Below are 27342 nucleotides of genomic sequence, written 5' to 3'. Positions count from 1 at the left end.
GTCATATTGGAATGTCATACTGAAAAAACTTAACCAACAATTTAGTTCATGCCATTTCTGGAACTTCCTGCTTGTTGCCTTTAATGTGTCAAAATATTGTACATCTGAATTAAGGAGACTGACACCCCCCTCCAAACACTAGGAAGTTAACATCATCCAGCCAAAGTTCCTAAAGCCCTTAAAAATACATTTAAAAAACTGCATTTTGTTTAGGCTTTGTTTGGACAGGGCTAAACAAAGACATTGCAACATTTGGTTAGTTTATTTCTTTTATTTGGGATTTTACATAACAGACCAACACAAAGTAATGCATAACTGAAGGGTTTAGAAAATCATTCATGGGTCTCTTATTTTTTAAATGCATTGTTGTGCATTTGTATTCAGCGTCCTCTACTCTGATACCACTAAACAAAACCAAGAGCAAACAATTTCCTTTAGACATCACCTAATTAGTAAATAGCCAATCTGTGTGTAATTCAATTTCAGTATAAATCCAACTGTTGTGTGAGGGCTTCAGAGGTTTGTTAGAGAACATTAGAGAACAAACAGCATCATGAAGACCAAGGAACACAGCAGACAGGTCAGGGAGGAAGCTGTGGAAAAGTTTAAACTGGGCCTTTAAACTGGGCCTGATGATTCTCTCAGAAGACCTGATTGCTCATTGCAGTCTGGACCTGTCCTGTTTTGTGGATGAGCCAAACCACACTGAGATGGACAAAGACAGGACAGACTGAGTTACGGAAGTGTAGAAGATGACCAGCAGCTCCCGTGGAAGGTTGTACTTCTTGAGTTGCTCAGTGAGTACAGTCTCTTCTGGGCCTCCTTCCGAACATTGTCTATGTATTAGGACCATCTCAGATTCGACCACTGACAGGTGGATGCCGGGACTTTGAGCTGGATGAGTATCTGGTGGAGGATGTCTGGACTGATGGTGTTGAAGGCCGAGTTGAAGTCCACAAACAGGATCCTGGTGTATATCCCTGGGTGGTCGAGGTGTTGCAGGATGAAGAGTAGTCCCAAGTTGACTGCATCTTCTGCCAACCTGTTTGCCCAGTAGGCAAACAGCAGGGGGTCCAGAAGGATGTCCTTTAGGTGCTTCAACACCAGTTGCTCAAAGGAGTTCATGACCAAAGACATCAGGACGACAGGCCTGTAGTCATCTAATCCTGTGATGGTGGGTTTCTTGGTTACTGGGATGATGGTGGAGCGTTTGAATCAGGGGGGAACCTAACACAGCTCCAGTGACTTGTTGAAGATCTCAGTGAAGATGGGTGCCAGTTGGCTGGCACAGGCTCTCAGGCATGATAGGGAGACATTATCAGGTTCTGAGGCCTTCTTTGTTTTCAGGCACTGAAATATCTTATTTACATCTTCCTCTGAGATCCTAAATGCAGGGAGGGGGTCTGAAGGTAGGGGGTGGTTGGTTTATTGCAAGAATTGGTGTCTGAATGGGATGTGGAGGAGTTGGGTTGAGGTGTTAACTGCTGCTTTTCATACATACAGTAGAAGCCATTCAACTGATTTGCCAGGTGAGGATTCTGCTCAGGGTTGGGGGAATGGCTCCTCTAGGCAGTCAGGTTTTTCAAACCATTCCAAAAAACAGAAGCATCTCCAAGCGAGAATATTTTCTTTAGCTTCTCACTGTAGCTTCTCTTTGCTGCTTTGATCACCTTGGTCAGTTTGTTTCTGGCCTGCTTATACAGGGCCCGGTCCCCACAGCTTTGAACCTTTTCCTTATCCCTGCGCAGCTGCCTCAGATGAGAAGTGAACCATAGTTTATTGTTATTGTATGTGCAGAAAGTCTAGGTCTGCACACACATGTCCTCACAGAAACTGATGTATGATGTCAACACCTCAGTAAGGTGGTTTAAATCAGTGGCTCAAGTTTCAAAAACAGTCAAATCTGTGCAGTCAAAACAGGCCTGTAATATCTGCTTTGACTCATCAGTCCACTTCTTAACAGTCCGAACCACAGATCTGGAAGCTTTTAATTTCTGCCTATAGGTTGGAATGAGGTGGACCAGAGAGTGGTCTGAAAGTTCCAAAGCAGCCCTAGTTACAGCGTGATATGCATCCTTTTAAGTTGTTTAGCAATGGTCCAGTGTTTTTGTCCCTGGTGGGACACTTAATGTGCTGTCTATATTTAGGAAGCTCATTGGAGAGGCTAGAGACCACCGAATGGTGACATAAAGCACCACAAAAACACGCAGAAAACGAGACAGCAAAGCTCTGAGGCTGCCATCATCTGGAATTGGAAACAGTATAGGACAACTGCAAACCTACCAAAAAATAGCTCTCCTCCTACACTGACAGGCCGGTAAACAAGAGCCACAAGCACAGAAGCAGCCAAAAAGAGTTGTAAAGATGCACAGCTGAGGTGGGAAAATCTTTTGAAATGACAAATACTGGTTGTGCACAGTTTGGTCTTTTTGGAAGTTTGGCAAGAAGAAAGCCATGAGCAGTCCTGTTTGTTGCAACATGTTATGTAGGGGGCACAACAAACATGTGGAAGAAGTTCCCTGGTCAAATGCTTAAAAGATTTTACTTTTACATAGTGGGTCTGTAACCTGTGGCTGTGGATCTAAGGGGCTCTTTGAATCTTCCACAATGCCTCTTAATGACTTTGGCTAAAAGTATCTAAAATGTTAGATATATAAAGATATAACAGCAAATGCAGGTTTTCAGCACTTATTTCCTGGAATAACTGCATTGAATTTCCAAACCAGAATGGAATTAAACATAGCAGTAATATTTTTTAGATCTGTTTTTCTTGTCATTAGGCTAGAAACTATGTACTTTTTTCATAATTTTCCACTAAAATCAACATCCCATTTAAATGTAGCCATTGGTTTTCTTTTCTTTGTTTTTACCTGAATATAGAAATGAAACGGTGGCGCCTTAAAAATGTGAATTTCCTATAGTGAATATGTATCAATAATTATAAGTTGTCTTTTTTAAAAGGCTTATCCAACATTTGCAGTTCTCGAGTTTTGTTTAGCTGGACTAAGGGCATAAATGGCTCTTTGGATTGTAAAACACAACACATCCCCATGAACACACCCTCAGCACTATGAAGCATGGTGGTGGGAGCATCATGCAGTGGGGATGCTTTTCTTAAACAGAAACAGCAAAGTTGGGCAGAATTGTTGGGAAGGTGGATGAAGCAAATCACACAGCCATAAGAGACAGGAGCAAAGGTTCATCTTCCAGCAGGGCTCCTGTTGAGAACAATGCCTCACTTTCTTTCCACTTCACACTGATGTGACATTGTGTTGGTCAATCACATATATTCTCAACAAATTACATTGAAGCTTGTGATGTGACAAGATTTGAAAACATTCAAATCATGTGAATACTCTTGTGAGGTACTGCGTGGTTCTCATTCTTGCTTTTCCATTTTTTTCATCATTCCTCCTTTAGAGCAGGATACTTTCACACCAACACCTGCACACCATCACTATCACATGAGTGCTTCCCTCACACATACAAAATTTGTATATGTTGGCAGGCTTGCCTTGAATACACAAATGTGTAACAGCTTGGGCTTACAGCTAAACATAGAGCCCAGAAGCTACGTTCTATGACAATCTCTCTAAATATAGTGTGACTCTTGTGGTGCTCGAAGAGAGCTCAGTGGCATTTATGCTATTGTGGAGATTGCAGAAAGGAAACTAGAGATGCATCAAGTTAAAGCAAGTATATAGGGCAAAGAAGAGCAGATCAATGCAGTAAATGATAGCACATTGCAGAGGTTCTAGCTCTCGTTCTATCTACTCCAGCAACTGAGGATTTCAAGGCCGGTCTCAGAGTACCTGGACATCAAACTGCACTAAGCATGCTGCCTCATCTCCTGTCCTTTCCTCTCTCATCAGCCACAAGGAGCTTAAAGGAAAGGAGCTCGGGCTGGATGACAGACACCAAACACCAAGGTTCTTTTCCCAACAAGCCATCCGGATAGGACATATCAAATATCTCTCTCAGAACATATCACCTCATTCTTTCTCCTTCTCTTCCTCTTTTTATATAGACACGACAAGGATCCATTTCAATAACCCCAATCTCTCAATTCTTGTTTCAGGCACTTACGTAACAGCTGCACTACCGGAATAACAATTGGGAGAAGAGATTAGCACAATCGGCAAAGGAGAGATAAACAGAAGGAGGGGAGAAATGGGGTGAGAAGATGAACCAAAGGAAGGGAGGGAGGGAAAATCTAAGGAAGCCCCTTTCAGTAATGACACATCAGTTGGTGTGTGAGAACAAGCACACACAGATGCTGCAAATCTTAATTCTTGAACCAAGCCTCTGTTTCTTCTTTGAATGCTGCAATGATGCATGTTCAGTGAATTCAGCTTTATTGAGAATCAGCAGCTAGGAACCCCAATAACAAACAGAGATTCCCAGGCTTTTCAGTATTATCAAAATGATGCATCATTTTTCTAATTTTATACGGCTTCATGAGGAGATAATAAGCAGATGAAGATGTATGTGGCTTTGAGTGATTTAGAGAGTGAATTGTTGCAGTAAGGAGAAAACTGTAAAAATGGTGAGAAGCTTTGAGCGCACATTTAAAAAGGAATTTAAAACTGAGGATTCACAGTTTTAGGGAAGCCTCAGCCTGCAGAAAGAAGCTGCCTAGTGAATATTTGATGTGGTTTTTTTCTGTTTTAACAGAGAAGGGTACCACCTTTGGTAGTGGGGACCTTTACTGAATATTGAACTTGAGCATGATTTTCAAGGATATTTTATTTAAAACCATTTATTCTCTGCTGCATCATAAATGGGCCTTGCTTTTGCCCAGGTATAAGGACCAGGTAAGTGAGATTTGGACTTCTAAACTAGCCTCACATGTGCTTTCTATACACACTTTAATTAAAGCAGAGCAGGTTGCAGCTTTTAACTGTGGTGGAAACAAGAGCCAGACTCACTGAAACTACATCCCAGGTCCCATCAACATGAGTGAGAGCCTTGGCTAGACCTGATAAATCATCTGTCAGAGGGGTTCTACAGGACCACTGTCCCTCGCAGGCATACATGATATGGAATTTATTGCACACAGAGAAATGAGTGAAGGCTGAGCACAGAGTGGAGGGATACATAGACTGCTGATTGGTAAAGCAGATGATTCATCAAATAAACATACTGTAATACACATACATAGAGATTTGATCTATATTTCTATCAATTACATAATTAAAAACACAAGACTAGCCTGGATTTAGCAGTATTAGAAGCATCATCACAGGAATAACAATACATTTTAGCTGATTGTTGCGTTTTTTAACTGTAGGCTTCAGTGTCATGGTTCCCCATAATATAACTGTTTTGGGACACAATAATTCTCAGTGAAACATCCAACAGAAGGCCTAAATGTTGGGAACATAAAGCAGCATAAAGAAGCTGAAGAATCATAGGCATGCAGACAAGTGTATTTCCAGAGGTCCAGTTCTTTTACCTACTGTACATTTACCCATGTTCATACCACCACCATACAATGAGCAGGGTGGTTCACTGTTAGAGAACTGCAGCAAAGATCTTAACCATGAGAGACCATCTACATAATTTATTAGTTGCTAGTAATGGCTTAAAAGAGCCTTTTCTGTCCTACAATCACAAACTTAAACATTTGGAGTTCGCTAAACTCTAAGGTGTGCTTTGGTCAAATGAACTTAGTATGAGCTTTTGCGTAAGTACAGTTTAGGACCCATGATGGTGTGGGCCTGTTTTGCTTCCAAATAGCTTGGAAGCCTTGTAGGAGTGCATGACATCATGTATTCTTTAAAAAACCAGGAAATTTTAAATAAAAATCTGGTGCACACTGCCATGAAACTGAAATAATTGTGGTCAATAGATCTTAGAGCAGAAAAAAATGCCAAAAACATTTGGTCAAATCAACAATGAAATGATTCACCAGACCTAAGGTAAAACGTCTTCCATGGACAGCTCTGTCCCCAGACCTAACTTCTATAGAAACGTGAGACTTTGCAAAGAGGAGTGGTCAAAGATCCTGCTGTCTGTATGCCCCAACCTTGTGAAAAATTAAGAGAAGAAGACGGGTTTCTGTCCTATTGGCAAAATGACATTATACAAAATAAGACAGCAGGGCTACTGATAAGTGCAGCACTGGTAATTGCTTAAAACAAGTAATTCTTATTTCTCTACCCCGTTTAATAAATGTACTCAGATTTATGGTGGGATTTTTTTTCAGAGCGAATTTACTCAACTGCATTGAAACAATTTATTTAAGGGGTTTTCACGCATCTTTACCATTGGGGGCCAACAAATTTGTCCGCACCTGTGTTTAGACGGCAAAGAATAAAAACTGTTTGCTCCTGCTGATTTAAGCGGCAAAGCTAATTCGTTTCTGCTTGCTTTATACACTGCTGCTCATAAGGGTAGAAGAGAATATTTTTCATACACAACTGTCTTTCAGTGTAATTTACACATTCAAAAGAAACCACAATAAAAAGAGGCATCTATCTAAAAACAAAACTGTAATAAAACCAACACCGGAAGGAACTGACCAAGATAGAGTTCCCATAAACTGACTGTCCATAAACAGGGCTTCAATTAATTATCTTATAAAACAAATATGTAGAAAAATAGGATCTTAGTCACTGTTCTTGCAAGATGGCCTGGTTAAAAATAAATATTGGAAGATGCTGATATCCAGGGCTTTCCATGCTTAACCACACCAGTGTCCTCACGGTGACAAATTACACAAATCACAAAGGAACAGCTGTGCTTTGAGCCAGAGTAAAAAGCTACAACATCCACTGTGTGTTCAGATAAATAGAAAGTAATTCGTTTATAATTAAGCATTGTGAAAAAGTATTTACCTTGTTGCCAACTGAAATGTTTCTAATCAAACTAATAATAAAAAACAAATATAACTAGAGTAAATACAAAATGCTTTATTCAAACTATCATTTCATTTGTTAAGGGAAAAACCAATTCAAACCAACCTGGCACTATGAGAAAAAGTAAGCTCCAGCCCCTAAAGCCATTAATTTACTTTGATTAACCACATTCTTTTAGAAACCTGAGTTAAATTTTACTAACAACAACGCGGTCTAATTATTGTCAGACTGGTTAAATTTTAGTAATCACTTAAATAGAACCTGTCTGACAAAATGAAGCAGGCTAATAGATATTTAAAAAGCAACACAACATGTTCCGATCAAAATAAAGTTCAAGAACGTCACAAATGATGACTCATCCAGGATCAGTGTTTAGGTCAGAGTTCACGAGTCAACAATAATATAGAAATTTGACAAAAATGGCATCTCTAGGAGACAAAGTAGATACAAACCCTTGGCACAAAACCTTAGTAGGTCTAGGGAGCTTTTTAATTTTCACACATACCGGGCTGATCTGGACAGCGTTTTTCACTTCCTAAATGAAATCACCAAAGCTTTTTGAATGTTCTTAGATTTTCTTTAACTGATAATAAAATGTTTAATGATCTAAAATATTTAAATGTGACAAAAATAAATCTATAAGGGGGCCAATACTTTTTCACAGCTCATGGCTTTTAGAAAGAGGCCAATAATGAAAACTGATGAATGTGTAATCTGAAGAAACTACAATTTTTCTGAATTGTTCCAAAATTTTCTAAATTTTTCTATTAGTTTGGGCTCTTGTCCTGGTGACAATATTTGATTAATTTAGCATTTGGCTAAAATTATGTCAACCTAAAACAGACGATGTTCTACAGATGTTCTGAGTTGCTGAGTGATCTCCACGGTCACCAAATCAGTCTTGTAGTACACAGTTTTGCTGCGTTAGAAAGCGACTAATCAAGCTATGTGACGAAATGCAATCCAAAATAAACCATAACCTTAAAGCAACATATCCAACAGCAAGGGGAAACTGTACAAAAAGAAACAGAGTGTTCTGAGAACAAAAGGAAGCTAGACTCATTGGATCAGCCTGATGCTGATACCCAGCACTTTACATAGGCACAATTAAAATCAGTACTACAGTTACTGAAAAATCCAACTGCAGAGGAAGGAATAACAAAGTCTCTAATTTCTCATTCAGAGCGCAAAGTCAATATTTACCCATGAATTAAGGAATAGTTTCACATTTTGAAAGGCATGTTTCCCAGATATAATAAGTTGACACAAAGAAATTAAATGGTAAATCAGCTTCTTTCCCAAGCTTAATGAGTTAAAACCCAGCAGCAAGCAATTTAATCCTTATCTTTATCTCGTGCCACTTTTTGAAAATTTCTCTGACTCTAAGGAGGAAAGTTCATAGCTTTTCTATTGTTTTTTGATTAACTATTAACCAAACTGATGAAAACTTGAGGTAAGACGTCATATTTAATTAGACAATAGAGAAGCAGTCACTATATGCCAAAACATTAAGATCATCATTTAAAATCAGGGAAACAGGTATGAGATAATAATTACAACCTAAGTTTAAATAGTGTGTTAACTAACTGGTGGTTGTTTGTATGTGCAACCCAATTCAGTTAAACAGACTGAAGACAAAGAGGGGTCTAAAAATATTGCTGATAACCAATGAACTGCTGAAAACTAATGAACTGCTAATGAGGAACCTGTGGTTAAGTTTTGTTGTAACAGCTTGTTGAGTGCTGCAGTTTGCTTGATTAGTTTTGAGTGGTGGTGTGAACTTTGAAAGAAAGAATGATTAGTTTTCTTTTTGTGTTTCCTTTATTAAGTATCTTCTTATAAAGTCTGTGAAGACCTTTAAAGTACAGGTTGCAATGAGGGAATGAGTTACTAAAAAAAAAGAAACTGATGTAGATATTGCTCCTTAGAAATAAAAGCTGTAGATGGAGAAAACTAACTTGACTATTGACATGGGGCAGCTAGTGCTAAAAAGGTATACAAGAGTTTTAAAAAGTTATGAAACCATATATTGCTGCTCACAGCCATCTGATTGAAAGACGGCTCCTACAAGCTTCCAAGACTGAAAACTTCAGCTGTAAATATCCACACTGCGACAAACATGTTGGGGAAACTAAAGGAGCCAGTCCCATCAGTCTTGTTTCTATAATGCTAGTTTCAAATTACTGTAGGCAAGCTATGAGCTGCATATCTGTTAGACTGGTGAAAGATAACTTACTCAACCTGCTAATTATTATACTTGTGTTATTCTAAAGAGCAGAAAGTCAACCCTAACCCCTAAACCAAAAAAGTATAATAGCCCATGCAACCAGCACCCTACGTCTATCCATCAGAGTCAAAACGATGCTAATATATACTATAAATGAAATAATTGCTGTAATAATCAACATGTTGTTCCATTAAAAAAGCAATACGAATAATGGTTGCCTTTCAGTTATAAATAAAAGCAAACAGATCACATGGTGCACTTTTATATAAAATGTTTGTGTAAATACTGATACTATATTTTTACTCAAGGTTATCCTACCATGAGAATCATGTCTACTTGAGGATCATGATTACAAGCACACATGAGATGAGGTCAGTAAGGACAGTTAGATAAATTATTCACTCTGATGACTGTAACTGTGGTACAGATAAGCACGGCTCTTCTGCAGACACCATGAAACTGTTGGCTTTGATACCGCTAGACACTTTTCTTCTAATCCACTGCACCAAACCTGATATCTCAAAGCCGCGTAAAAACACAGCTGAAACACATTAGCACCAATCTGTTATAGACAGTAACACATTAAGTTCATTGAGAGCTCTGTTTGCTGTGTAGGGTAGTAGATTTTGAAGGGCAGACAGCAACATTGCTGGAATGCTGATCTACTTGAGCCTTGTCTGGTTTATATGAAGACGGACGGAGGACAGAGCTATGAGACAGTGCTTTCAACTTTGCAGTATTCACTAACAGCCTTTTAAGCTGCAACATTTTGCACCAGTGCAGCTCATTTTTACCGCTATGGTGCCTGGGCTGCTGTGCATTTACAGCCAACATACTGCCAGACAAATATGCCAACAAAGCAGCGCAGTGCATCCTGAGCAGACTTACTGTATTGATGAGTGTCAGAGAAAGCACTACCTATAGGCCACAATGCTTCTCTGTACTTCAGCAGCCAAAAATCTTGTGTAAACAGAAAGGCTTGACTATCGAATGGAACCATTTCACACAGTCTCATATTATTCTAAAAGTATGCAGATGCTTTAAATAAAGCAATAATACAAAGATACAATGATTTCTCAAGAAGTTTAAATTACATTAACCCTTTTTATCAATATCTATATAACAAAACATGGGTTAATACACATTTATCTTTTATAAATGTTATTTGTTCAGTACATTTTCTGCTTATTTTTAACAAATTAATACAAACATTTGCTGTTTACATATTTGCTGTTAATAGCTGATTTTATAGCAGAAATAAGTTAGGCTTTTAATATGTAAACTGCAAACATATATTTAAAAACACAGATTGTAAGGAAGCACAGAAATAAAAACAACTATTTTCTATCTGTTTATGGTCTAAAAAATCACATGGTACTTTTCAGTACCATGTGAGTTATGTCTAACAATGAACCTTCTACAGGTGTATGCATGTATATGTGGTTTTCCAACAGCTACGGCTTTGACAAAGTAGATAATGGAAAAGTGGCATTATAGTAATTATCTGTACGATGTAAAAATACTCAAATGCAACAGTGAAAATTGTTTTATACACAGGTTCTTTATCTCTAGAAAATAGGAAAGGGAAAACAGTCCCTTAAAAGTATTGAAAATAAAAATATTTATATTATGCGCCATTTTTCAAACTGCACTGCGATCCAAATCCAGACTTTTTCCTAATTCTTAAGACTGGAATGTAAGAACTGTTGAAGTTTATTGTTAATGATGCAATGTTTGTGTACATGTTGAGAAACTGGCCAAGATCAGAAAAGTAATGAAAAGAAGAATCAATCCTTTGTCGTATTTTGACAGTCATTTATCTTTTTCTTTATGCACAGCTTTATGCACTATTTAAAAACCTCGTGGTGAAAATTAAAGATGTGCTACTTATGCAATAATTAAATACACTTTCAACAGGTTGAAATTTGAATTTATGTATTTATGTTGGGTCTGATTTTACCAATCATTCATTTTGAAAATAACACTAACACATTTCTGTATGCTTTGTTATTATCAACAAAAAAGCGATGATCATAAAACATGTGCTGCAAATTTCGTAACCTACAGGTCCTTCTCAAAATATTAGCATATTGTGATAAAGTTCATTATTTTCCATAATGTCATGATGAAAATTTAACATTCATATATTTTAGATTCATTGCACACTAACTGAAATATTTCAGGTCTTTTATTGTCTTAATACGGATGATTTTGGCATACAGCTCATGAAAACCCAAAATTCCTATCTCACAAAATTAGCATATTTCATCCGACCAATAAAAGAAAAGTGTTTTTAATACAAAAAACGTCAACCTTCAAATAATCATGTACAGTTATGCACTCAATACTTGGTCGGGAATCCTTTTGCAGAAATGACTGCTTCAATGCGGCGTGGCATGGAGGCAATCAGCCCGTGGCACTGCTGAGGTCTTATGGAGGCCCAGGATGCTTCGATAGCGGCCTTTAGCTCATCCAGAGTGTTGGGTCTTGAGTCTCTCAACGTTCTCTTCACAATATCCCACAGATTCTCTATGGGGTTCAGGTCAGGAGAGTTGGCAGGCCAATTGAGCACAGTGATACCATGGTCAGTAAACCATTTACCAGTGGTTTTGGCACTGTGAGCAGGTGCCAGGTCGTGCTGAAAAATGAAATCTTCATCTCCATAAAGCTTTTCAGCAGATGGAAGCATGAAGTGCTCCAAAATCTCCTGATAGCTAGCTGCATCGACCCTGCCCTTGATAAAACACAGTGGACCAACACTAGCAGCTGACACGGCACCCCAGACCATCACTGACTGTGGGTACTTGACACTGGACTTCTGGCATTTTGGCATTTCCTTCTCCCCAGTCTTCCTCCAGACTCTGGCACCTTGATTTCCAAATGACATGCAGAATTTGCTTTCATCTGAAAAAAGTACTTTGGACCACTGAGCAACAGTCCAGTGCTGCTTCTCTGTAGCCCAGGTCAGGCGCTTCTGCCGCTGTTCCTGGTTCAAAAGTGGCTTGACCTGGGGAATGCGGCACCTGTAGCCCATTTCCTGCACACGCCTGTGCACGGTGGCTCTGGATGTTTCTACTCCAGACTCAGTCCACTGCTTCCGCAGGTCCCCCAAGGTCTGGAATCGGCTCTTCTCCACAATCTTCCTCAGGGTCCGGTCACCTCTTCTCGTTGTGCAGCGTTTTCTGCCACACTTTTTCCTTCCCACAGACTTCCCACTGAGGTGCCTTGATACAGCACTCTGGGAACAGCCTATTCGTTCAGAAATGTCTTTCTGTGTCTTACCCTCTTGCTTGAGGGTGTCAATAGTGGCCTTCTGAACAGCAGTCAGGTCGGCAGTCTTACCCATGATTGGGGTTTTGAGTGATAAACCAGGCTGGGAGTTTTAAAGGCCTCAGGAATCTTTTGCAGGTGTTTTGAGTTAACTCGTTGATTCAGATGATTAGGTTCATAGCTCGTTTAGAGACCCTTTTAATGATATGCTAATTTTGTGAGATAGGAATTTTGGGTTTTCATGAGCTGTATGCCAAAATCATCCGTATTAAGACAATAAAAGACCTGAAATATTTCAATTAGTGTGCAATGAATCTAAAATATATGAATATTAAATTTTCATCATGACATTATGGAAAATAATTAACTTTATCACAATATGCTAATATTTTGAGAAGGACCTGTAGATTTTTATTAAACGTATAAGTTTCATCAAAGAACATGCTTAACTGATACATTTAAAACTAATATAAGTGGAAGTTTTCTAAAAGTTTTTTTAAGGAATAGAAAATCAACCAGATTTTTGATGATCAAGGGAAAATATGCCAGTTTTGATTACTGGCTGATTGGTGCATGACCTGTGGACAGTGGGGCAAAATGTCTCTTATGAAACCACAAGAAGTGGAAACTTAATCCAAAATACATAACAGATTAGCAATAGCCAGCAATCATCAGGGGAGAATCAAAGTAGACGGATGTGCTAATAAAGGCCAGTAAGCCTGATTCTCTTTGGAACGGGTTAGAAATAAACTGGTGGGGAGATCCATCAACTTGATCCTGATTATTCAGATATTTTGTTTGAAAGCTTCAAAGAAATGGGAGCACCACATCATATTTACAGAGCTGAAGGATCATGCTAATATTTGCTTTGAATGGGCAAACATTGTAGAAAGTTTGAGGGATTGTTAGTATGTATAAATTCGCATAGTCAATTTGAGTTTTGAGAGATTGTTCTCTCCATCTGTGTTTGGTAGTAATGTGCTGCAAATGCTACCACAAGGTGATAGCAATCACGCTGCCAACCGTAACACTCCTTTACAGGCTGGGTCGCTGGGTTCAGCACCAAACCAAAAACAGAAGAACTTCTGTCCATTTCAGCCAGACTAGTTTTATTTGGCATGAACAATAAAGGGAAAACACCGATATGCTGAACTTTTACTGCCAAACTCATACCCAACGCTTCACAATGATTCACTGCAATGGTAAAAAAAACAATTAAGGAACACAACATAAAATTTAGCAAAGGCTTACATGTTTGTACATTTTCAACATAGAGGGTGTGTGCATCATTTTAAAGCTTAACTTTACTCTCAAAATGTCATCAGTCTTATTAAAAGAATTAAAACCATATTGGTTGCTTTGGCAAAAACAGACAGGAATGTTATCTCAAAACTATCAACAACACTTTAGATCATTAGCTACTAAAATTAAGTCCAAAATATACTTAAACAACAGTAGCATTAACTCACAATACAACAGATGAAAAAAATTATTCACACGTTCTATGATTACGTAAGCGTCCCTAAACTATTTTTTATACTCCAGAATAGAAAACACAAAAAACCACAGGTAATAGGTTTTTCCTATTTTTTTCCATCATGTTGACTTAAGATTCTTAAGATCGCAGCAAAGCACAACTTCATTGCCACTGTCACAAGGTAATCCCTGACACATCAAAGCTTCTGGACACAAAAGCACATGCAAAAAGAGGTGACAATGGGTGCTGACCAAGACAATATGGGCGATGTTCACATCCTGACAAGGCTCATTTTTCAGGAGGAGCAAACTCATCAATAAAATTAATTTAAGGACAATATTATCCACCGCTCAGCATCTGACCTGCATTGTACAGTGCCACAACACCATGGAGCCAATTAAAACGCTACTTTCACCCATTGATGAGGATTTGTTGGTTTCATTCATGTGCTCACAGGCTCTAAATATAAAAATAAATTAGGCTTTTGGTTCTAAAAGTCAAGTTAGGAGAAGCTATCGTTGCCCCTTGTTAAACCTAAAGGAAAAATGAATTTCCTGCAGCTAACACCAAAAATACCACATATAAAATAGACCATCACAGTAGAAAATGACCAAAGGAAAGAATTCAATTTATTTATGTGGCCACCCAGTTCACTGTTTGGGATAAAATATCTGATAGATAAAAAAGCACACTTGACACAAGCCTGATTTATTGCCAACAAATTCAAAGAAAACTATTGATGACTATCAGTAAGTAGTAAACTTAGTAGTGCCACAACCAGATATATATATATATTTATATATATATATACAGTACAGACCAGAGAGGTTTCTTTATTTTCATGACAATGAATATTGTAGCTTCACACTGAAGGCATCAAAACTATGAATTAACACATGTGGAATTATATACTGAACAAAAAAGTGTGAAACAACTGAAAATATGTCTTATATTCTAGGTTCTTCAAAGTAGCCACCTTTTGCTTTGATTACTGCTCCGCACACTCTTGGCATTCTGTTGATGAGCTTCAAGAGGTAGTCACCTGAAATGGTTTTCACTTCACAGGTGTCCCCTGTCAGGTTTAATAAGTGGGATTTCAAGCCTTATAAATGGGGTTGGGACCATCAGTTGTGTTGTCCTGGAGGTGGATACAGTACACAGCTGATAGTCCTACTGAATAGACTGTTAGAATTTGTATTATGGTAAGAAAAAAGCAGCTAAGTAAAGAAAAACGAGTGGCCATCATTACTTTAAGAAATGAAGGTCAGTCAGTCCGAACAATTGGAAAATCTTTGAAAGTGTCCCCAAGTGCAGTCGCAAAAACCATCAAGCGCTACAAAGAAACTGGCTCACATGAGGACCGCCCCAGGAAAGGAAAACCAAGAGTCACCTCTGCTGCGGACGATAAGTTCATCCGAGTCACCAGCCTCAGAAATCGCAGGTTAACAGCAGCTCAGATTAGAGAACAGGTCAATGCCACACAGAGTTCTAGCAGCAGAAACATCTCTAGAACAACTGTTAAGAGGAGACTGTGTGAATCAGGCCTTCATGGTAAAATATCTGCTAGGAAACCACTACTGAGGACAGACAACAAGCAGAAGAGACTTGTTTGGGCTAAAGAACACAAGGAATGGACATTAGACCAGTGGAAATCTGTGCTTTGGTCTGATGAGCCCAAGTTTGAGATCTTTGGTTCCAACCACCGTGTCTTTGTGCGGCACCGAAGAGGTGAACGAATGGACTCTACATTCCTGGTTCCCACCGTGAAGCATGGAGGAGGAGGTGTGATGGTGTGGGGGTGCTTTGCTGGTGACACTGTTGGGGATTTATTCAAAACTGAAGGCATACTGAACCAGCATGGCTACCACAGCATCTTGCAGCGGCATGCTATTCCATCCGGTTTGCGTTTAGTTGGACCATCATTTATTTTTCAACAGGACAATGACCCCAAACACACCTCCAGGCTGTGTAAGGGGTATTTGACCAAGAAGGAGAGTGATGGGGTGCTGCGCCAGATGACCTGGCCTCCACAGTCACCGGACCTGAACCCAGTCGAGATGGTTTGGGGTGAGCTGGACCGCAGAGTGAAGGCGAAAGGGCCAACAAGTGCTAAGCATCTCTGGGAATTCCTTCAAGACTGTTGGAAAACCATTTCAGGTGACTACCTGTTGAAGCTCAGCAACAGAATGCCAAGATTGTGTGGAGCAGTAATCAAAGCAAGAGGTGGCTACTTTGAAGAACCTAGAATATAAGACATATGAGTCTGGTAAGGGAATTCAAGAGATTTTAGAGGAATTACGAATTGGTTATTCTGTTTACAAAATAATTACTTACAAGTGGAGTAAATTGCAAACAACTGCCAACAAGCCAAAGTTTGGCCTTCCAACCACGTTTGCCCAAAGAGCAGAGCGCAAGATGCTAAAAACAGTCTCCCAAAACCATACAATACCATTTAAGAACCAACAACAGGCTCCTGCTACTGTTGACATGAAAGTGCATGTCTTACAATTAGAAAGGTTCTACACAAGTTTAATTTTAATTGCCTGTCAGAGTAAACATTTGCTCTCTAAGAAATACATGAGGGGCCAGAGTACAGTTTGCCAAAGAGAACCTAGACAAAAAACAGGACTTCTGGCATAATGTGCTATGGACTGGTAAGTGTAAAATTGAATTATGTGGACGCCAGAACCGAGGACATGTTTGGTGTAAACCAATCACAAAATTCCAGGAAAAGACCCTTATGCCAGTTGTATAGCAGGGAGGAGGAAGTGTCTCAATAAGATTCAATGGGATGATTTGAACCTGGCTGTACATGCAAGAAACCCCTCAAACATCTCACAGCTGAAAAGGAGGAGTGGAACAAACTTTCCTCAGACAATCCTGATATCAGAGAGTGGTAGATGACTATGAGAAGGGTCTCACTTAAGTTATTTCAACCAAAGTATTCTAACTTTTTCCTTAGTTAGAATAAACATTTTTGTTCATATCTTTTAATGAAAAATAAAAGTAAATTTTTGGTGATTACTTGTAATTAAATCCCTCCAGAGATAGAATAAAGACAAAACAACAATATGCAAACATTTCTTTTGACATGACAGCAAATACTGTAGTGGGAGACATAGTCGATACAGCAACATTTAAATGTTTTTTTCACAAGTAGAATTTTAATCTTACAATAACTGGAAACCTGTTGACAGAGACCTTCCTGAAGTGAAGATTAGTGCTAAAGACCAACCAACCAAAGAAAAAATATGGAGGACAATACTGGTCTTTTGACAGACACAACAGTCATTCAAAGTGTGAATCACAGCCTGCAGAAAGAGCTGAAGGCATCAGAAAGAAAACAATGAGTGACAGAAAGAATCCCTCCAGTATTGAGATCTGCTTGAGAAACCAGGAATGTCTATAAGCCAGTGTTAAAAAAAGGAAGGAGAGAAGGAGAGGTTATGAAGAAGAGCTGAAGGAGCGGAGTGCTTTTCCCAGACTCAAGCTGGGTGGTTACATAAGAGATAAGAAATGTTCAGATCAAACACCACACACTTTAAGTCAAAGTTGGACTGCCTTTGCACCCTTCACAGCACTCCCATCGCACCCTCATTCATACGTAAGAGCAGCAGGCTTCCCCTTCTTGAACCTCGTCTTCCAGAAATACTCAGACTGCACTCTTTCACCAATGCAACATGCACACACAGTCATCTCTGCACTAACTTTCAGACATGAAAGGTAGATGAGGTCTTGCCTTTCAAAGAATATGGAGGTGAAAAAAAGAACAATGGAAGCTGAACTTGGGATTCAACAACTCACAAAAGTCAGAGACAGAGTGATGTTATGTGTGTCACTGTGGTGACTAGTTTCCATTAAAAAATAAGTTAAAAAGAGCAGGAAACCTATAACAGCCTATAACTAATTCCACCTATCACCTTTATGACTTTGTATTTGTTTAATGAAAGATCTTGTTCAAATACACCTGATGAAGTCCTTAAAGTGGCCTTTGAGCCCAGCCTCCCCTCCTTGGGAAAGACAAAGCTGTGCTGTGTTTCTGTCTATAACATTGTTTCTACTGCATCAGTGTCAGATAGGTTTACAGCTAACCTGGCACATAGCACACTCACAGGACGGCTAGACTCATGTAGCAATGAACAGTTTTACCACCAATACACGATGTGCGAATGACTCATTTTCATTTCTGAGTTTCATTGAAAAGCAGCAAGCGTCCAGAGGAAAGAAGCAGACCTGATGATGTGAGAGGGCAGATTTATTGCTACAGCAAACCTTGCCAGTTATTGGGCTCTGCCCAGTACTTCTCAGTCAGACAGAAGTCTGCAGGTTATTGCTCTGCAGTCATTACAATTCCTCACTGAGAAAAAAAAAACTGGAAGAGAGAGGGTCTGTTGCAGAGTCAAGCAAGCTTACTGTCCTGGTGGAAGAATATTTCTTACTGCAATGTGAAGACAAAGAAAGAAAAGAGGGTAGAAAACGTACAGAGACAGCTGATAAAGCAGTCAGAAGTAGGATAGCATGCAGTGTGTTCTACCATTTCCTCGTGTCTGTATGCACAGGACATACATGTGTTTCAGTGTACACACAGTGGAAACACACTCAGAACAGGGTTCCCATGTGTGCCCTGGCACCCCCTGACGTAGCATGACAGAGAAAGCAGGAGGGTCGTCTCAACCCTTCCTGCCACCCTCCCATCACCCCACCCCTGCCTGCCCCCCACCTGTGAATGGTCCCAGTACCTTGCGCTTTTTATCCCGGGAGCGACTCCTCTTTCTCAGCCTCTCTTCCTCCTTCTCCTTCTCTTCCTTCTCCAACTGGGCTTCTAAATCCTTGTTCTTGCGGAGATGTTTGGCCGCTTGTGCCATGTTGGTGGTATTGTTGGTGCGGGTCTCTGCGGTGTTGGTGTGCCCGGTCTTGCAGAGGGAATGGGCACTGGGTCTCCTACCTGATGCGGGCCAACACTAGCACTGCTGCTGACTGTTGTTCCTCTGTGGCCCTGCAGAGTCTGTGAGCATGCTCACCCTCTGCCTCCTCCTCCTCCTCTTCAGTAGTGCAGTCACACACACACAGCAGCACTCCTCAGCCGTCTGCTGTGGGATGCTACTGCAGCGCAGCTCTCTTCCTCTCCCTCCCTCTCTCACTTGCACACTCTTCCCTATCTCAATTTCTGTGCTCAGTTTTTTTCCTCCCAGGTCCCCTTCCTCCACTAATCCAAAGACAGAGGGGGTATATAACAGTGCACAAACAGGTTTGTCTTCTTTTATAGCTACTTTCCTTCCCTACATCTCTTCTCCTCATGCTGTAAAATGGCTTCGATCCTCCTGCCACCCTTCCCATCAACAAAGATTGCAAGGGGATGAACTGACAGTTGGCAAATAGCAGGAGCACCTTTAAATCAAAGTCAGTTCTCCCTTCTCATGCTGCATTGATTTTGTTTCCTTTTCCTGTATTTAATTTTCCAGTATCTCATACTGTGTATCCATCTGGGTAGGATCGTTTGCTAGGCTGTGCAGGGATCCTGTCATCACCCCAGCCAATCACACACATACACGCACACATATAAAAAAAATCTAAAACATGCATTGTATTGGGGGGGGGGGGCTACTCGCTTACTCCCTACTCCCCTCGGTAATGTTCAGGCGCTGCAGCAGACAGGGTCGGTACCCATGCAAGGCTGTTGGTGCAGTGTGCATGTTTCTTTCAGAGTGAAGCAGGGAACGATATTAGGAGCTATTTCACATCTGTTGGAAAGTAGGAACAATGATTAAAAGCTTTGCTTTATTTGTTTCCCTAACTCATATTTTTTAGTTGAATGAAACATAAACAGTGGTTTAAAGGGGGGTTATTTGTAATATATATATGTATATATATATATATATATATATATATATATATATATATATATGTACTGTTTCTAATGATGTAAATTCCATAGAAAAACAAGTGCATAGGAGAATGGCTACTAATGGAGCTGGCACCTGTTTACTGGTATTGGTCTTCCTCTCCTGCTCTCTTTGCCTCCCACCCCTCCCTTCTCCTTCCTTTTTTCTCCCTCCATCCTCCTCCCTCTGAAACTGCTGGCACAGGCAAAAACGATCCTTTAACATCTCTCTCGCACAGCTCACTTTACATCACACATATAGTTCACACAGACATTTTAGACACACTAACACACGCAGGGTCCACACACATGCCATCACATGTGCTCCGGAGTGCTTGCAAATACATACAGCCTTAAAGCTGGTGAACAATTGTGCTTACAGTATTTCACATTTTTGTACCTGGCATATTTTGTATTCCATTTAAGCTTTAATTAAGGAAAATAAGAAAAAAATATAAATACTAGTTTGTTCTCCGATATTTCAGATTTTTTCCTTTGAACTTGCAGTGATTTCTAGTATTAATTGCAATAATAATTTGAACCACTTCATGAAAGTAGGGTTGTCTACTCAACATGTCATCCTAACACAAAAGAAAATAAATCTTTGTTATGTTGATTATTTCTCTGTTGTTACAATACTTTGGCAAATAATCTCTTACCATTTGAAAGCCTGTTTATTTCCTTATAAACAGTGCAGCATTAGACTCTCCACCCCTTTCTTATCAGCTCACTGTCAAAAAATGACAAAATAAAGGCCACTAGTGCTGCAAAAAAACATTAAGAAAATATTCCTTAAGCTGGTCACCAGCTAGGTCACACACTCCTGTGGGATGGTATCCTCTTGAAACAGCATTTTACAACAAGTCAGACAATGTGGTTTTGTTGGTCAGTTTGGCATGAACAGCACACCCTAGTTGATCCCACTAGTGTTAAATAGGATTGAGGTCAAGACTGCAGGCAGGCCATTTCATCCTCTACCCTTCATATATTTGTTGTGTAATCTCTGATAAACTCATCACTGAACCTAACATTCCTTTATGTGTTCAGGTTCTGTCTGGGGCTGTCTATTGAAAGGTGCACCTGCCTTATTTTCCTGGATGCCCTTTAGAAAGCTGCCTAAAGTTTCACATGAACAAGTCTTTTTGTGGTGGAATTTTACTTTGGACAGCCATTTTGTGTCATGTGTGCAACATCTCATGCTATGTAGAACCTGGGCTTCAATTTAGAAATGACTCCAAATAATGCAGCAACTTCAGTTCAAAATTGCCCTGTAGCATGGGCCCTGTCTAGATCAGTCAAGCACAGATGCTTGAAACAGACATCAACTGACTGCATAGCAGGGACCATGTTCACAGGGGCAGCTAATAAAGCATCTGATTTTCAGAACCTGACCTGGAGAAACCGCTGGGGTAAGATATCTGTCACTGGCTGGAAAAAACAACAGGCATCCATAATGTCATTGGTGAGGGGATCAAAATCCTCGTAATACTAATGAAATGTATTTCAACATTTTATTGCACTGTAAAGCAATACATTTCAAGTATATGCGTGATATGATTCTGTTATCTTTAATGTAGTAATGGACTGGGATTTGGTATCAGAAAATGTCATGCCCCAAAAGGAACATGACATTTTGGGCTTATACTGGCAACAACAAATGCAGGGTGGGATACCCATGAATAAAAGGCTTTGCAAGATATTAAAATAGAGAAAAAGTCCATGAATGTTCCATGTTGCATTTTTTCTTCAAGTACTTGCTGTCTAACAGTTTTTTCCTTCTGCTCTACCATCACCGCTGATCTGATGCACTTCTCTACACTGCAGCATACTAATAAATAAGAGTGGTGATATTGCTTTCTGACTGCAATGCTACCACACAAATCACTTGCTCATGGGGCATTGCTATAACACAAACAAACACAAATACTGATGGTGCTGACAGCTCTGTGGCAACAGATCCATCACAATATTGAACCCCTGGGGAATGTGTCAGAATGAATCACCAGCAAGAACCTGCTGAACAGTTAATATTATTTTATCAGTTTTGTTAAGCTTTGTTTAAGCTGAATTAACCAACAAAGTTTAACATTTGATTTTTATACAACAAAGGCAGAAGCCTATTGAAAATATTTGGGCTGAACTGAACCTGGATATACCTTGTTGAGATAAATGTCCTCCAAAGACAGACAAGCCTATTTTCTTTGTGGATATAATAATATGATAATAATAATAATGTGTACTTCACAGCATTGTTTTATAACTAGGATCAAATTTATGTAACTGACTTCAATTCTGTCTGTGTGATTGGTTTTAATGGACTATTTATTCATGTATATATTAATTTCTTTTTTAAACAAGATGACATTTGTTGTGAATTGGTGCTATATAAATAGACAAGTCAAGGCAAGACAAGGCAAGTTTGTGTGTTTAGCACATTTCAGCAACAAGACAATTCTTTTTTTTTTTAGGAGAGAATGAAGAATAAAGAGAATACAAGATACTAGAAGACTGCTTCTAACCCTGCAGAAACAACAGCAATGCTACAGAAACGTGCAAGGTACTAATGAATGCAAGATGCATTTGGTGGTAACTTCGGCTCAATATAGAACATCCGTGTATCTGTTAACACCTGAATCCAAACACCTGTGGGTGTAAGTGTGAGCGCACCTTGTGTATATAAGGTTTCTCCATAAACATATGGAATAGGAGGAGCCACAGACCTGCCCCCCTGGACCTGAGACACACACGGACGAGATCTGAGCCACAGACATCCAAAGACCCTCAGAATTCAGGAATCCCTAGAGGACCACCGCCAGGACTACCACAACCACCCCAAAGAAGAGCAGAGGAGAGCCCAAGGGGAACCACCCAGTGGCCACAGTGCAGATTCCTAAGGGAGCTGCAGTGACGAGCCCGCAGGCCACACTGGCAGCTGTCTATGCCTGAGCAGATCCAGCCATGGACCCAGAGACCCCTAGACACATCAACCCCCAAGCAGAGGCCCGACAGAGCCGGGGGATCCAGGCACTGGCAAGCAGCCACCGGGAGTGAGCCGGCACACACCAACGCACCTAGCCCCGGTCCTCGAGAACCACTAATACACCAGCAACCAGCCCCCAAAAGGTGGTCCCCTTCCTTCCGGGGTGGAGACAGGCAGATAGCCCTAGCACCAGACCAAACTAATGGCGACACCACCCGAACCTGAACGATCCTGGCCCAGACCCCGACTCCCCGCTTCGACCCCAGTCCCCAATCCCTGTCCTCATCCGGAGACAGGGGCACGAACAAAAGAGGGGTCCACCTGATCCAAACGAGCCTGCCAACCAGAGCCGTCCCAGGACGAAACAGTTCAACCCCCCAATGAATTCCAATCTCAACTCCATGAGCCCCCCACCCCATATGAACCCGAACATGAATTTCTCCACGGGGCCACTCCCAACCAGGACACAGATATCAAACACATACCCCTGAACCCAAACGCCATGAATCCCCTCCCCACAGGGGCACACTCCCACAGATGGGCTCCACCCCCAAAAAGCCAATGAAGACACATCCACACAGTGCAAGATCCACACACAGCCCTGCTCCAAGCACTCCTGCCATATTCTGCCCTCCACCACACAGAGCGCCGCGATGGCAAGGCCAGGGTGGCGTTGCGCAGGGCCCAAAGCGCGACAGAGCAGACACCACCGAGCACTGTACACACTACGGCCCGCGCAATACAGACTGCAGTCTGTATACAGCTCCGTAGCATAACTACATTGATATAGAAATAAAAGGGGCATTCTGTACTTATGTAGCTTTGCATCTTTAAAATATTATTACAACTTTCAAGAAGGTATGGATAAAAATTCCAGCAGTATAGCTGTAGGGCCTTAAACCTGTGGAGAATGTTCTATCCTATAAATATCTGGGAGTTGTCATTGACAACAAGTTATTTGTTGTTCAGCCTGTCTTAAAATTTACTGGTATATGGATGTTTATTGATTTTATTGTTTCTGATTCATTGGCTGATAGTTTCTGTACATGGGTATTTTCTTTGTTTATTTTTGTCCCACCTTGCTGTAAGGTGAATTTTCCTAAGGGGACACAATAAAGTGATATTGATACTGATACTGATACTCTGTGCCTGATCACCTTCACACCATGTATACCCTCTAGGGTCTGAGCTGCCCATTTAACCTACTTCTTTTGGGTTTTTTTTAACATATCCTTTGAAGCTCAATTAATTTTTCCAACAAGGAAATAGATTAGACTCAACAAGATTTAGCCAGCTTTGTGCTAATAGTGGCAGGCCTATAGTCAACAAAAGTAAATTAAAGAATATATCAAATAAAGGTTCGACTGACATGAATATAGATGTTCCAGCTAACTATAATGAACTACAATGATAATGATATAACAGTAGTCAAGGTAGCTTTGTAGATCCTTAACTGCAGCCATGTGACATTTTATAAACTCTGCAAATTTGTTTAAAACCTCTTCTTCAGGTCTTACAAAAGCACACATATTCATCTACTGTATACAAACAATCTGATCCTGCATGGCACTCAAAAAGACAGGTTGTAGAGACCCGAGGGGGACAAAGAAACACACAGCTACTGCCTGAAATCCTTCAGTGTGATAGCCAGCACCCACCTGCACATTAACCGCTCTACTGCTTCTCCAGAAACAGTGTATGGGACCTAACAGAGGCACACACAAACAATCACAGAAATCTACTAAAGTGAAAAGAGACAGGACAGACAGCCCATTCAAAACACGGAGACTTACCTTGGATAAGCAGCCAGATTCAGTGAAAACTCAAGAAGTTTAAACTCACAAGGCAGTGGTTTTTATGTGAAAAGTGATAAGTAAAAGCTAAACAAGAAGTCAAAAAATGTTGCAAGAGAGTTGTAGACAGTTTTGCAAGTCAAAGGGCATTCAAATGTAAAGTATAACTAAAAAGGATGTCTGATACCTAAGGTCTTCTGTGGTCTTCTATGATAATCAGAACAAAAAGACAAGTATATCAGAAAGAACCAAAGGAACTTAAAAAAAATGTAAGTCTTATTCAATAAGTTAGAACCAATAAGGTTTGTTTGTCAGATAAAAAGCATCTCTTGAAAACAATAACCTTTAAGCAGGTATTAAACAAACTTTCAATTAAGCCCACATTTCTGTATTGAAAATGTTTTTTTATTGGTCTGATTATTCTATTCTTAAATGTCATATTTTAATTAAAAGTAAGTGGAGAATCATCATAATTAACAGAAATAAAGGTTTGAAAACATCAGTCATTATGCAATTCATTTATGAAATAGTGGCGAGTATTTATCATGGAGTTTAAACCAAAATTCAACATGGAAGACTCACCATCACCTCCAGCTTCATCTAATTACTCCTCTATGCGGCTCTGCTCCACCAATCAGCATCAAGTCTGCATTTCTCCCCGGCCAATCATCCTTCAAGGCTCCACTTGAGAAGATCTTCATCCATGGAACCCTCCGTTCTGCAGCTGAACTTTGACCCTCCTCAGCCCCATCTCCACCATTTGGCTTCCAAACTCCTTCCAAATCTCCTCAGGCCTCCACTCCACCACCGGGATCGGATCCCAGGGGGGAAGACATCTCTAAATCTAACCCTAAGATGTTCATTCAAGCGCATGTCATTCTCAGCATTCACCTCTTCCACTGGGGTCCAAGCGCCAAAGATATAAACATTCACTAATAAACTTTTCTAATTCCATCCCTGTCTTCTCTTCAGGTTGAATTATCATTCATCATGAAAACATTTCTTATCATGATAAGAATTTTGATTTATTGTGACAATAATAAATTCCAATTCATGTTTGAAAACCTCAAAAACAGTCTGGTATTTTCAGAATTATTTTTATAATTTTCTCCACTGTTAGTTCAGTGACAGCATCAATAAATGTAAATAAATTACAAAATATGATTAAATGCAGTTACTGAGTGGAGTTCAGTGATAAAATTAACACTTCTTTATGTAACTGGTATCCTAAAGAAGCATATTTAAAAACTAGTATGCTTATTTAAGAGCAGTACTTGTGTTTGTAGGGGCTATGATTGCTTTAACATGCATTCACAGCCATACAATTGCCTAAAAAAGACTGTAAAGAAGTTGTAAATGTTTTCCATTACACTTTTATTGTTATCACAATAAATGCCACAAAATATCTTAATATAATTATAAGTCAATGTGGCCCACCCCTACTATATAATGCGTTTCACTTAGTAAAATACTGTAATAAATTAACTTTTCTATAACATTCTAATTTTTTGAATGGGTCTGTACTGGCCTTTATGGAAACCAAAGTTGAGAAGTGATGAACACAAACAGGGAAAACAAGGAGCAGCAGGTTGGAAGATGTTCTGATAAAACTAACAGTTGTACAAAAGACATGACCATCATAACCCAAGACTGAGTCAGCTGAAATGGAATCAAGCAAGGTAGTAAGTGGTAATCCGACAAGTATAATGACCTTACTGACAGACCATGACTGTCAAAGTCTAGTTTATTTCTTAATCAGTTAACTTAGCCAGAATAAATTAATCAAGTGTCATTTGTGTGACTTATCTAGTATTTTATAATGTTACAATATTTCAAATATGTGTTTTCTGTCTAAAACTGTAATTAAAAAACTAAAAATGGGAGCTGGTTGTTTAATATTTTTTGTGGGCCTTTGGCAAAGTGACACCCAAAGACATGGGCAAGGTATCAAGGTATGGCAGGGTTTTCAAAAGTCACAAATTGCAAATGTTCCATCATATAATTTCCATAGGTTACATTCACACACACCCTGCTACATTTTCTTTTGCATTGTTTATAAGAAAGACAAACATAACTGTATAGAAATATTTCAGTTAAGAAAAACTGTTAGTCACTGTGTGAAAACTAAAAGAGCATGATCCATCACTCTTATTGATGATGGTGATAAAACAACTTTAAATGTGTTTTATATTTAAAAATCTCAGTGTTACAGATTTTAAAACAATAACATTAAGAGTGAATAAAATGATAAAGCATATCATTAAAGTCATTAAAGAAAAATTAACATTCAACTCAGAACTATACCTGCAAGAAAATAATTTAAAACCAAAGGTTGTGCTAAAGTAAAATGTTTAATGTCCTTTTTCAAAACTGTCTGTGGAGTCTAGCATTCCACAAAAGCAAAGACGGCCCTGTCTTCCATGGTGCTTAGCTTTGTCCCAGGGATGGAGAGGCGGTATGATTGAGTAGACCAGAGGGTGTGTTTCATGATGGAGGAAGACCTAGCGAAAACAGGAAGCCAGTGGAAGGAGTAAAGAATTGGTGTGATATGTTCATATTTTCACACTCATCAGGAACTTAGCTGCAGAGCTTTCAATGTACTGAGTCTCTGCAGACCCTTGCTGAAAAAGAGTGTTACTGAAGTCCAGACTGTAGGAGACAACGGTGTTATTGGTGCAATGTTGTTTTAAAACTGTAGTAAGCAAGCCATGAGTGACAGCTCTGGCTGCAGGCAGGCTACCCAAGCAGATAGCCTGACTAATTCAAAAGCTAAAATCAGGTTGTTATATGTTTTTGTTACTCTATAAAAAGAAAAACAAAAGGGGGTTATGTTTTCTGCAATAAGAGAGAAAAA

At 39.6% G+C, this 27342-nt stretch overlaps 1 protein-coding gene across 2 annotated transcripts in view; it reads right to left on the bottom strand.

The window, feature by feature from the left end:
* Positions 1-19086, bottom strand: part of ank1a (ankyrin 1, erythrocytic a) — a 139870-nt gene extending 120784 nt beyond the window's left edge. For both annotated transcript variants that reach the window (XM_047381647.1, XM_047381648.1), the window contains exon 1: positions 18574-19086. In XM_047381647.1, the coding sequence (XP_047237603.1) occupies positions 18574-18699 (126 nt within the window). In that variant the 5' untranslated portion in view covers positions 18700-19086. The remainder of the gene's footprint in view (positions 1-18573) is intronic.
* Between the last annotated feature and the right edge of the window lie 8256 nt (positions 19087-27342).

The sequence above is a fragment of the Girardinichthys multiradiatus genome, chromosome 12 (genome assembly GCF_021462225.1).
Source record: "Girardinichthys multiradiatus isolate DD_20200921_A chromosome 12, DD_fGirMul_XY1, whole genome shotgun sequence".
NCBI classification, from domain to species: domain Eukaryota; kingdom Metazoa; phylum Chordata; class Actinopteri; order Cyprinodontiformes; family Goodeidae; genus Girardinichthys; species Girardinichthys multiradiatus.
This window is presented reverse-complemented; position numbering and strand designations above follow the sequence as displayed.